This window comes from Atheta coriaria, unplaced genomic scaffold (genome assembly GCF_025399875.1).
Source record: "Atheta coriaria isolate IRGN ID8LTWV9N9 unplaced genomic scaffold, Caltech_Dcor_3.1 hic_scaffold_8_pilon, whole genome shotgun sequence".
NCBI lineage: Eukaryota > Metazoa > Arthropoda > Insecta > Coleoptera > Staphylinidae > Dalotia > Dalotia coriaria.
The window spans coordinates 7,516,839-7,529,093 of record NW_027045450.1 but is presented as its reverse complement, the minus strand read 5'-3'; the positions used below and the strand labels follow the sequence as shown (position 1 = coordinate 7,529,093).

The 12,255-nt window shown below is 38.5% G+C and overlaps 2 protein-coding genes across 2 annotated transcripts; one reads left to right on the top strand and one right to left on the bottom strand.

Annotated features, from left to right (window-relative positions):
• Positions 1-2,702: 2,702 nt before the first annotated feature.
• Sema5c (Semaphorin 5c) lies at positions 2,703-11,262 on the top strand. The gene is made up of 8 exons (XM_065309076.1): positions 2,703-3,155; positions 6,433-6,573; positions 7,510-7,609; positions 7,717-7,924; positions 8,144-8,434; positions 8,504-10,352; positions 10,418-10,576; positions 10,639-11,262. The coding sequence occupies exons 2-8, from the start codon at positions 6,456-6,458 to the stop codon at positions 11,013-11,015; spliced, it is 3,102 nt and encodes a 1,033-aa protein (XP_065165148.1). The 5' UTR covers positions 2,703-3,155; positions 6,433-6,455; the 3' UTR covers positions 11,016-11,262.
• On the bottom strand, positions 11,024-12,187 carry LOC135796956 (short coiled-coil protein A). The gene is made up of 2 exons (XM_065309093.1): positions 12,000-12,187; positions 11,024-11,920 (listed from the first exon to the last, which is right to left on the bottom strand). The coding sequence occupies exons 1-2, from the start codon at positions 12,061-12,063 to the stop codon at positions 11,562-11,564; spliced, it is 423 nt and encodes a 140-aa protein (XP_065165165.1). The 5' UTR covers positions 12,064-12,187; the 3' UTR covers positions 11,024-11,561.
• Positions 12,188-12,255: the final 68 nt, after the last annotated feature.

The window sequence follows — 12,255 nt, the reverse complement described above, 5'->3', positions numbered from 1 at the left end:
ATTTGGAGGCTTCTTGTATACATGCAACATGAATTTTGTTTTGTTCTAGAAAATGTCGAAATTGAAGGATTTTGTTTTGTAGGGAGCATGCGTTCCATGTAATGATTTTTAAATGATTTAAGGATTTAGGATCCATAATGTTTAAGAATAACTATTAGTTTCTCCACCTCCGTTGGAGCGTTGTCAATTTCAGGTTTGATTTTTTGGAATTTTTGTAGGATGTTTATATATGATTGCATGGGATGATGAGTATTAGGAGTGGTGTTAGTGTTATTTGTGTGTGTATTTTTTGGCGAGGAGTTTTGCGCAGTGGAAGGTGTTGCTTTGTAATATGGCTTTGGAAGCGGGAATGTCTTGTCGTTGATTGTGAGGTTTGGAGTTCTAACGTCAGCTACTTTAATGTGTTTTTGTTGTACATACCTGTTGTAAGCAGGGCATCCGGTGAAGTTTGCTGGGTGAGGTCCGGTACAATTTGTGCATATCGGTGGTGCATCTGGCTCCTTATCGCAGTCCTGAGTGAGATGATTTTTTGGACATTTAACGCATCTTGGGGCGCTCCGGCAGTTTTCTGTTCCGTGGCCGAACTCCTGACATCTTCGACACATTGTTATTTTCGTGGGTTTTATATAGCGTTCGTAGTGGATGAATGCACCGTCTATGCTTTTGATTTTTTTAATGTCATTTATGTTGGTTTCCGACGTGAGTTTAATTAGGTATGATCGACTTTCCGAGTCATCCTTCTTGCTTTTCATTTTCCGCACGTATAGCACGCCCGGATGTTGCTGTTTGTAAAACTTCGTAAGTTCTTCTTCTTCCAAAAATGGTACAGTTTTGATGACTAGAGATTTTGTAGCTTCTGTCAGTTTGCGATAGGAAAAATACTCCAGTTGTTGATGGTCGAATAAATTAATAAGTTTTTTGTAGTCGTTGTCCGATTTCACGAATATTTTTGTTCTGTTCCCGTAAAAGATTGTTGGAGTTTGCGCTGTAGTTGAAATGATTTTCTGGTGAAATTGTTTATAATTGATAATTTTGGATTTGATCACGATTGGAGGTAATTTTTGGTCGGTATTGGGTGTCGTAGTTGCATTTGTATCTATTCCAATGTTAGAACGGTTGATTTGATTGGTTTGTTGTGCGTGATTTCGTGCGTCGTTTTCGTTTTGTTCGTTGTTTTTCCGCTTGCGTCTTTTGTTTTGAACCTCCTGGAAAGGCTCTTCTTCCACTTCTTCCTGCGCTTCCTCGTGGTCGGTATGAATTTCTTCTTCCATTGGCAGGTCGTTGTATCTATTCTTGACGGGCAAAGCATATCTATCTCGCGATAGATTTTTGTCGTGAATCTTTTCCTTCGTTTCAATAAAGTGTTTAAGTTGCTCAATTTGGAATTTTAGAGCCGCGTTTTCTTCTTGAAAGTGTTTTAATAGTTCGGCGATGTCAGAGGGCGTTGAATTGGTGGTCGTCGTCGTGGATGCAGTGGGTTGTTGCCCTAATAAGGGCATGTTGATTTTTTCGTGAGTTTTGGTGGAATTACGTTGAGTATTCATGTTCATGTTTATGGAGATGTTTACTCTTCGGCTGTTCGATAGAGAATCATGACTCGAGAAATTCAGCGCTTTCTCTTTTATACCTGCACTCAAAATGCAACCACGGAGGGGGAACTACTCAAGGCAATAGGAACGAGAAACAGATGTGAGAGTTCTAAACCCGCCTCCGCCTCATTCCGCCTCAGCATCAGCGCCACCTAGCGGCGAGTGTCGAAAGTGGAGTCGGTTATTGTTGAACACTGTAATTTGGTAGCGCGTCGGTAAGTGGTGAACTGTAACAGTAGTTAAGGTAGTATAACTAGTTGTGTAGTTTGAGTTGCCTAACAATTAGGTGTAATTCATGTCAATTCTAATGTAAAACATGCTGAAAACTACTTTTCAGTACTAGTGCCAACCAGTATAAACTTAAAACACTGAAATCATCACAAGAGTATAATTTAACACTCTATTTTCACAAAAACCGTTGTTTAAACCAATAATTGCCCAACATCACGTCCTAATCCTCCTAGAGAATGATAAATATTTTAACATTCCAATAGTTGAGCTGTCTAAGATTAAGTTTTTAAAATTTTAAAGTTTTAAATGTTTTGAAATCCACACCATAAACTATTAGTCCCAAGCTAATCCTATCTTGCGATATGCTTTTACAGTTTCTACCTAAATGGTTAAGCCACGTCAAATGACATCCCAGATAAGAGATAATTCAACAATTCATAATAACACCTTCTACGATGTCATTTTACAACATGTACAAATCTATAATGAGGTCATTACAACAAGGATGTAATAAATCAATAATAAATGTATACTAAAACCAAACTAGATAGTTATAATGTTTAAACAAAAAAAAATTAATCAATAAAGGAAACGAATAAAATTAATAACGAGTTTTTAATGGTTTTAGAAGTTAAATATACTTAAGTATATTATGTTTTATGCCAATTGGTGACTCGTATTGTTTATACTGTTTATAGCGATAAAAACGTCTCGGGCGGACTGCTTGGTGCCGAGATTGTGTACTCTGACTTGACTTAAGTCACTTCTCAGTATACTATACACAGTAGGTATACAGACCTAGCCTGCGATACGATCAAGATGCGTCTCCAGTGCGCACGCGAGCGCAAGTGCGGATGCTGAGTCGGCTTTTTACTCAGTAACGTGGTGGTTTGCGTCTGAGTCGAGTGCGCGCGCTCAGTAGTGCTCAAACCGCCAAGACCGCACCATCACTACACCACAATCGCGAGTAAAACTCGAAACTCAACTCAAGCGTGTTTCGCTTTAAGTAAAACGAAGAGCGACTCAGTGACGACAACCGTTTTACAACCTACGCGGAAAGACCTCTCGTGCGTTGGCAGTGTGATTTTATCCTCTCTGTGTATGTGTGTGTACCGTTGTTGACCAAGGTCGTTCGCGGGCGCACAATTCGCATCTGTGATGTTTTCACGGAAATACGCCTAGTCGCACGCGGCGGGTGAACCACCACCAAGGGAATCTCATAGGTGTTGAGGAACTATTGCTGGATGATTAAAAAACGCGCGAATCGCAACTTTTTTTGCTGCGCAACGCAGCGTTTTTGCTAACATGTTGCAGCCGCAAACACTTGCACACTTGGTACGTATATCTTCTTCTACGGTAACCGGAGATGCTGAATTGCTATCGCCTCGATTTTCGACACGAAAACAACACGGTTTAAGCTTACGCAAAGCAACAGGCGGCATAATCGTTCGTGCGCTGTTAATAATTTTATTTGTAAACATTGCTATTATGTGCTTATCGACGAATCGACAAATCGTTGAATATTATTTAATCACGCTTGGAAGTTTTAACAACCTTTAGAAAATTAATTTTTAAGTCACGTAAGAATAGTTTTCTTGACATAAAGACATAATTTACGAGGGAGGTAAAGACGCGGATGTGACTTAAGTCATTTGTCAAACTTATGCGCAAGATTTTTAACCCAAAAATTCAAAACATGACTTAAGTCAAGTCATGCACAAAGTAACCCAAAGTTAAAAACGTTAAAAATTTAAAAGGGGCTTGTGGTGCAGACACAATACAATAGGATTTGTGACTTAAGTCACATGTGGACTGCACAGTGCCTGTTTTGTTTTCATGCTGCGTTTTAAATCTCTGCGTTTGTGCACACATGCACTAGTAGGTATAATACATGACTTAAGTCACTCGGGTGTGTGTTGGTAACCGGCCCAAGTGTACCCAAGAGTCGTAGCCCTCTGACTTGCGTCGGTGAGGCGGTGCGGTCGGTCGATCTTGACTCGTGATGACTCTTCTTGTGCATGGGCCTGACCCATCCCAGCTTAGCGTTTCAAATGCGAGGTAGTAGATAGATATAGATGGACATAGGACTTAAGTTAGGAAAAAACTGGTTTACATCAACAGGCAAAGCGAAAGTGGAAATGTATAGTGATACTCAAGAGAACTTCTAAAAATACACAGAATTAGACAAATTAAAAGATACATTTTCCAGTGTTTCGAAATTGATAATACATACTTGAATTGGCTAACAACAACATATGTGTCTTATAAACCTATTTTGTTATCAGATAAAATTGTTTGGTTAAAGATAAAGTACTACTTAACTTAATTAAAAACTTATTTGTTGTTATGTAATTGATTAAGTGTTATCTTTTCATTTTATGGTTATGTTGTACTACTTATAGCAATAGAAAAAAAAATCGGCTTAAAAGATTTTAATCATTTTTATAAATATCAAGATAAATTTTTATTAGTTTTACGTTTTACTACGATTTTTTTTTATTGTAAAACGTGTTTCTGATCTATAATTTATTTTTAAACTTTCTAATTCTAATTTCTACGTTATTTTTTGCACATTTACTTTCGCCAAATTTAAATTAGCATTCGTATATTCGAAACTAAACTTTCGTTTGTATTCCTCCTTCATACAACTCGTAATAATCCTCTAAAAAGTAATTAAACAATAAATTGATGCGTAAATCACGTCTCGTCATGCTTTAAATATAAATAAAACAAAATTTAAATATTTAATTAAATAAATGCTATTATAAATGTGATTAAGGATGATTAGCATACTCGTATTGTGATTTACAACTAATGCTAAGCATAATTTAATCATTTAATATTTAATGGCCATCTCCACTTCTATAATTGCTGCGAAGTGCTATCGAACAACAATAGCTTTAATAAACATTTAACAAGACGCCAAGCACTGCGTGTGGAATGCCACGACATACTTTGCGCACGTTGTGGTCAAAGATAATTGCGTGGTGATGTAATTGTGAATTCTCGATTCACACTCGGCCAGGTAAACAAAACAGCCGGGCAGTCATCGACACGGTCGAAAAAAAATTATGAGGTTTTTAAGTTCCAAGTTGATTGAATGTTTGTTTTCGTGGAGGCAAAACGCCTTCGCAACACCAACGCTTTCTAATTAAAAATAAGCTGAACAAATCAAAGTTTACTTGGATTATTGGATAATAAAGGTTAAACTACTTGTTTTTCCAATAAAACATTTTATAAAATAGCGGTTTCATAGTAGTACTTGTGTGAAAATTATGTTTTTTTCTATTAAAACATAATCTTTCCCTTTTTAAGGTTAAATTTGGGTAAAATCCCACAATTCACATTTAATTAACCTCAAAATGCAACTTAAACACAAAATGGCATTAAATAACAAGTATCTTTCCGTAAAGTTTGAATTTTGGCGGAAAATCAAAGAAAAAAGTTGAAATTAACTTTTAAAGATGCTTTGCGTACTCTCTGGTCGCTCTGCGCACATTTTCCTAACCTAATTAAAGAGTTTTCCGCACAGATGTTTTGCATGTTTGCCTTTTTCGCTTTTACTCTGTCGCTAAACGCCAGACGGCAATCACGACTTCGTTACCTGTCGCCGTTTGTGAAATATTTGCGTAGGACGTGCGCGCCGCGCCGAAACAAACAAAAAATCCACATCCAGATTATCCATCTGCATAACTCAAATGGCGCTAGTCGCATAAATACGTCTATAATTTTAATGAATGTGCATTGGGCAATAAACGCCTAACACTACTACGAGAGAGAAATTCGAAAATTCAGCCGGTGCACGCATTCATTATTCGAAAGTCAATCAATTTGCATATGCCATAGATGGACACTGGCCGTCCCGCATGCAAAACTCGATCCGATTAATGAGAACCGTTCGGGCGCGTAATCGACGTGCGTTAAATGCATGATTAATTGTTTGCTCTTGTTGCGCTGTTGCGTTCGCGCTGTGCTGATTTGTTCGGACGCGTCAAGATGGATGCTGCGGTATTATCGAAGACAGCCGTCCCCCGCCGCATTCCGATTTATTATCACGGTCAATTCCTCATGTGTGTGCAAAGTTCGAGGAATTTATTACTTGACATTTGTTACACGCTAACATTACAACGAGAATATTGATTATTTCTCAACGGAATCATAAATGTTCAATGTTAAACACAATTTACAGGTTATGATGCTTAATCATTCAAATATTTTTTTAGGTTATTGTTGTCTCCTGTTCAAATTATCATGTTTTAGTGCTTAAATTATCATAACAATCGGTGAATCATCTCAAAAATGAGGTTTTCAGAATTAATTATCAGTTATCAGTAAACTACTGCTATATATTTATAATTTTGCACTAATAGAGTGCATAAAATTCCGATTTTATAGTAGTACTAGTGCGTTAATGATATTTAGAACACATACACTTTCATTTTTTGGTTAATTTTGGTTGAAATTGATATTTAGCTAACCTTAGAATACGTCTTAAACAAAAAAAATGTCATGAATGTTCTGAGTTAAACACAATGCAGGTTATGATGCATAATTTTATAGGTTATGTTGCCATGCAATGCAAATTAACATGTTTTATTGTTTAATTTTCCAGAATAATCCATAAAACACCTAAAAATGGGTTTCCCAGAATTAATTATCGTTATCAGTTTACTACTGCTGCTGCCACTATCAATAACTAGCAGTATATCTGATGCAAATGAGAAAAATGATTTCCGACACATTTCACATCGAGGTAAGTAACAATTATAACTATAATAACTACTTGCACTACTTATCTCTTATCATTATCAAGTTATACTCGGTAAATAATAAGATTTCCTACAATGAAAAAATGAAAACACGTCTATCGTAGTTGTTTATCTATCATCTCTCTGTTTGAGCTTAAAAAAATTTTATAACACTAATCTAGTAATGATAACAGAATAACTGTACGGTGTGCGTGATGTGCATCAGGCGTGATACTCGGATGTTTGCAACAAATGTGATGTGCGCAGTGTTCACATCAGACATCTCAGACTTTAGGCACTGTTATCAGCGCACTGTTTGAACTGTTTGGATATTTGCTTGCGAGCTTAAAAAGGCTTGAGGCGATCTCAATATTGCGTGACATGCTTGATAAGCAGCAAACGCCGCGCGCCTATTTTCAAGGAAATTAAATTTAATGAAATTTCACGCCACTTCTAGCCGTTTGATGTCAACAACGCTGATAAGAACTACCAGTAAAGTTTAACAGTTGAAAAGTTTTATTTAAGACACTAGCAATGCGCAAAAATTGTTTATTTTGAATTATATTGGCAAAATATTTAATTTTTTTGCAGAAAATTTGCAAAAATGCAAAAAACAAAGAAAATTTGAATTTATAAATTTGAGTACTGATATATCCGTTCAATTTTAAGTTTTTATATTTGGAGCAGTTTTTGAAAAAAAAAAAATATAAAAATTGTTTAAAAAAAAAACTAAAATATCTCCAAAAATATTAATCATACAAAATTAGCAAACGAACCGATTCAAATTAAATTAATTCTGCATTTTATGAGCTAAATACCTTTAAAAAACTTGCAATATTTTGGAAATACAAGAGAAAAAACAATTTTTCGCGCGTAGCAAGTGTCACTTGAAAACCAGCTCATAAATTACCATAAATAAATATAAAACCTTTAATTTCTAGATCTTCAGTTGACAGTAGACGAGTTTCACGCAGAAGGAGTCACGACTTATTCGCAATTATTATTCGATGTCGCGCGAAATCAGGTTCTCGTCGGAGCAAGGTTAGTAAAGCAAAAGCAAACTCGTCCCTTTTCGTTTTATTTTGTTTCTTTGATTGAAAACTGGATTTAATCCACTCTTTTTTTTCTTTTCCTGTGTGTGTTTGCAGGGATGCTTTGTTTAGACTTTCCTTACCGCATCTCCAACTCCTCGAAAACGCAACATGGCAAGCATCACCAGCGAAAACCGCCATGTGTCTCGCCAAGGGTCAAACCGAAGAGCACTGCCACAACTTCATCAAAGTGCTGCTGACGAACGGTCGCAAAGTGTTCGCGTGTGGGACGCAGTCGTTCGCACCTTCGTGTACCTGGCGAGAGGTAAAACGTAAAACTTTAAACACCGGCATTCTGGCGCCGCCTTAACTAACCAACGCAACGCAATCTTTAATCCTGCTAGCGTGTAATTAGCTTGTACGTTCGTTAATTTGGTAATTAATTATGCATACAAGACACTTTCACGCTTTGCGTACCATATTACCCCTCGTAACCTTTTAATTAATTTAAATTAAATTAATTTTCAATACGAATTTCGCACAGATTGAAAGCCTGAACACAATCACAGATGTCGTTGATGGAATTGCACGATGTCCTTATAATCCTGCATCGAACACAACCGCACTCCTCACTGAATCCGGTGATTATTTTATGGGTGGACCAACGGATTTCTCTGGGTCAGATTTTGCAATCTACAAAGATAGCCGGATCAGGACGAAGCAGTATGACAGCATGTGGTTGAACGAACCGCAGTTCGTCGGGTCCTTTGAGAATGACAAATTCGTCTATTTCGTATTCCGCGAAGCGGCTGTCGAGTACATCAACTGCGGAAAGGTATATAAACAAAAACAAAAAGCAGGAAATTAACTCTTAAACTCAAAAACTCTTCACTTTGACTTTCAGATTGTTTACTCGCGTATTGCGCGCGTTTGCAAGCAGGATATCGGTGGACAGTTGATGCTCAAAGACAACTGGACCACTTTCATCAAAGCCCGATTGAATTGCTCCATCGCCGGACAATATCCGTTCTATTACAATGAAATCCAAGGATTTTCTTATGTCCCTGAAGAAAATATATTGTATGCAACTTTTACAACAGAATCTAACAGTATAGCAGGATCCGCAGTGTGTGGTTTTAATATGTCTGCCATTAATGAAGCCTTTGCTGGTCCTTTCAAGTATCAAGATCATGTCGGTAGTGCTTGGGGTCAACACTACGCTGAGAATCCGGAAGGCTTCGAGTGTTCCGCCGGTGGACAAAGTCGTAACCTCATCGAAAGTTCCAAGTATCACTTGATGGACTTTGCTGTCCAACCGACGACACTTCGGCCGTTGTATGATGTCGCTTTAGAGAGGTTCACGCATATTACCGTTGATGTATTAACCACCAAACGGTCGAAAGTTCATGTAATCTATGTGGCTACTCAAGGAGGTGAAATCAAGAAGTTGTCTGTATATCCTGGAACGTCAGAAACGTGTTTAATCGAAGTTTGGCGGCCTGTGGCTCGTGGTTTGGGACAAAATGTGATTCTAAAAGTGGAATATCTTAAAGAGACTAATTCAGTGTATGTTGGGACGAGGGATGCGTTGATGAGAATACCAGCGCATCATTGTGACCGTCACAGATCGCGTGAAAGTTGTCTGAATGCCATGGACCCGTATTGTGGTTGGAATGAAATATCAGACGCTTGTACAACTGCTCCCAATGGTGATACAGGGGATAAATATTGGGTGCAGAGAGTGGGGACGTGTCCAGTGTTAGATGCACCTGTTGATGGCGGTTGGAGTACTTGGGGTAGTTGGCATTCATGTGGGCATATCTCTTCTGCTTCAGATGATACAGATGAATGTTTATGTAGAAGGCGTGAGTGTAACAATCCTGCACCACAGAATGATGGTTTGAATTGCGTGGGTAAAGCTATTTCGGTTACTAATTGTACAATGCATGGTGGTTGGACTTCATGGTCCGCATGGTCGGAGTGTTCTGCTACGTGTGGTGTTGCTGTGAAGACCCGCACGAGAACTTGCACGAATCCATCGCCTGCGTTTGGAGGAAGAGTCTGTGTTGGTCAGGATAGATCCGAGGTGTTATGTACTGGAAATCCGCCATGTCCGGTGCCAGTACCAACTCCACAAGATGGCGGCTGGGGACAATGGGAACCATGGAGTACATGTTCGCAACAATGTGGTGGCTTCCGGACAAGAATGCGAAGGTGTAATAATCCACCTCCGTTGAGTGGAGGTCAGGATTGTACAGGAAGTGATATTGAATTTGACGCGTGTAGAAGAGAATGTCCGGAGCAGAGAAAAACAGCGACGGCTACATTCAACTACACTAATTCCGAAGGACAATTGATTACAAAGAAAGTGAGATACACGTGTAGGGCGCAGGTGGCGTCCAATTCAATGATACACATCACACATAAAGAGATCGCGTGTAGGAATAAACACTGCGAGGAGGAGGCGGCTGTCTGGGGCCAGTGGAGTGAATGGAGCAGGTGTAGTGTTACGTGTGGTATAGGGCATGAAACGCGCGAGAGGAGATGTGAAGGACGCGAGTGTAAAGGACAATCGGTACAGACACGGGAGTGTATGGTAGATTGTAAAGGCACCTGGGGATGTTGGTCGGATTGGTCACCGTGTAGTGTATCCTGTGGGTGGGGGATACGCAAACGTTACAGGAGTTGTTTGGGGGCGTCATGTACAGGGGAACATATGCAAGAGGAACAATGTGGAGGTCCCCCATGTGGATGTAAGTATAATCCTAACCCATGTTATATCATAACCTATAAAATATTAACATTATATGTTTTACAGCTTTGTTAGGTTGGGATGAATGGACTGTATGGTCTGAATGTGATGTTAATAACGAACAACATCGCAAGAGGTCTTGTCGAACCGCAAATCCAGGTCCACAGATATGTCAAGGACCTCCCAAGGAGACAAGAATGTGTGTTACGGGCAAAGAATGGGATGGTTAGTATTCTAAACGTTTTAAAATATACAAAAGTGTAAAACACCGCCATTTTTGTTTGCAGCTCGAACAGGAGCGTTCAAAATTGCGCAATCTTCAGTCTCCGAAATAATAATCTATGTGACAATCGCGTTAATATTCGGATTCATGACCGGAGTAAGTTTAATGTATTTCTACGCTCGAAGAAGACGTCGACGACGCGAGAGTGTCCCCAGTTCCCCACATTACATGAGCACGAAATCTAATCCGTATATTACGGTGCCATTCCACGATCGCCATCGGCGGCAGCAGAACGCCACAACTAGTTTGAATAATCAAACACAAACTGGTACATTGCGCTCGAATAAATTGTACGATACTTTGAACACGTTAAAACGTCACAGTAAAGATAACAATTGCAAAGAACATACGGACGTGTTCGAGGATAAACTGTACGAATAAGACTGAAGTAGATTTTATGTTTTGCGTTTATCAATTTTGTCAATATGACAATAACTTGCAGTGTTTTTTGTTTTGTTGATACCTAACGAGCCATATTTGAAAAAAATCACTAATTATTTTATTATTAACATTTTAAAGTGAGAGATAAACAACTGCAAGCTGACTCACATTGAGTTATGACTATGACTACATCATAGAAGATATATATTGTATATTTTATAAAACATTAAATATATTATCAGATCGAGCTTTGAGTTTGAGTAGGAAATCATTGAAATGCAATCTGTCTGCCCATGTATCTCACTCCAAAAACGTGCAGGCGTTCGCGTTTGCAAAGCAAGCTGAAGCAGAATCAACCATCATGGAGCTGACAAACAAAAAACTCAGGCAGGAGCCGCAGACTAGCAGGAAAAGTATAATATAACTGTTTGTCCTATTTATGATAAATCCAAACAGTTATATTATATTTTTTATCAACAGGAGACTAGAATCTCAAATTAATATTATGTATGGCATCTGTTCGCAATATTAATATGCTAAATTAATCTATTTCTTCTTGATTTTCGGCGACGTAGACGAAAACACGCTCGATGCGGACATGAGATTCTCTATATACTGACCAAGTACTTGATTCTCGGACTTGAGCTTCAAGTTTTCCTCTTTTACGCTGTCAACACGTTGCGATAGATCGTCCAGAGTGTTCTGCAGCTCTAGGACTTGTGATATTAGTCTTGCTTTTTCTTCCTGTTCATCAGGACTGGAGTCTTGTTCAAGACTATGATGTTGTGGACTGGAGCTGCCATTGGTGAAGGTGGACTGGATGGAATCCATGCTCTGGCCATGCATCATACTCGAAAAGTTCGCATCTGATACAGATGTAGGCTCGGGTTCATCGGCGATTATAACTAATTACAAAAGTTAAGTGAATATATGTTTTAAAATGTTATTTTGTTGGTTAGAATATTGTTTTCTGCAGTTTTATACCTTGTGGATCATCGTCCGCTAACGGAATGTTATTAATATCGTCCTGTAGCTTCACCCCGGACATTTTTATGCGATAGTGTCGTGTTATCGCAGTAAAATAATATAGAATATTGTTAAAAATTGAACGAATGGAAGTATTTGATGTGAAAACAAGTGACAAACGTCTAGTATACGCGCCTGGGTAGGTAGGCAACCCAACCAACAATACAAACAACTTTAGCAAATCAAAGTGATTTCCAGGACAGGTTTTTAACTG

What these genes read in the sequence shown, in the direction of transcription:
- Sema5c (XM_065309076.1), top strand. Translation starts at nt 6,456, where the DNA reads ATGGGTTTCCCAGAATTAATTATCGTTATCAGTTTACTACTGCTGCTG. An exon ending in CAGGTTCTCGTCGGAGCAAG is followed by an intron (nt 7,610 to 7,716) that starts GTTAGTAAAGCA and finishes GTGTGTTTGCAG; the next exon opens with GGATGCTTTGTTTAGACTTT. An exon ending in AGTACATCAACTGCGGAAAG is followed by an intron (nt 8,435 to 8,503) that starts GTATATAAACAA and finishes TTTGACTTTCAG; the next exon opens with ATTGTTTACTCGCGTATTGC.
- LOC135796956 (XM_065309093.1), bottom strand. Translation starts at nt 12,063, where the DNA reads ATGTCCGGGGTGAAGCTACAGGACGATATTAATAACATTCCGTTAGCG. An exon ending in AGCGGACGATGATCCACAAG is followed by an intron (nt 11,921 to 11,999) that starts GTATAAAACTGC and finishes TTTTGTAATTAG; the next exon opens with TTATAATCGCCGATGAACCC.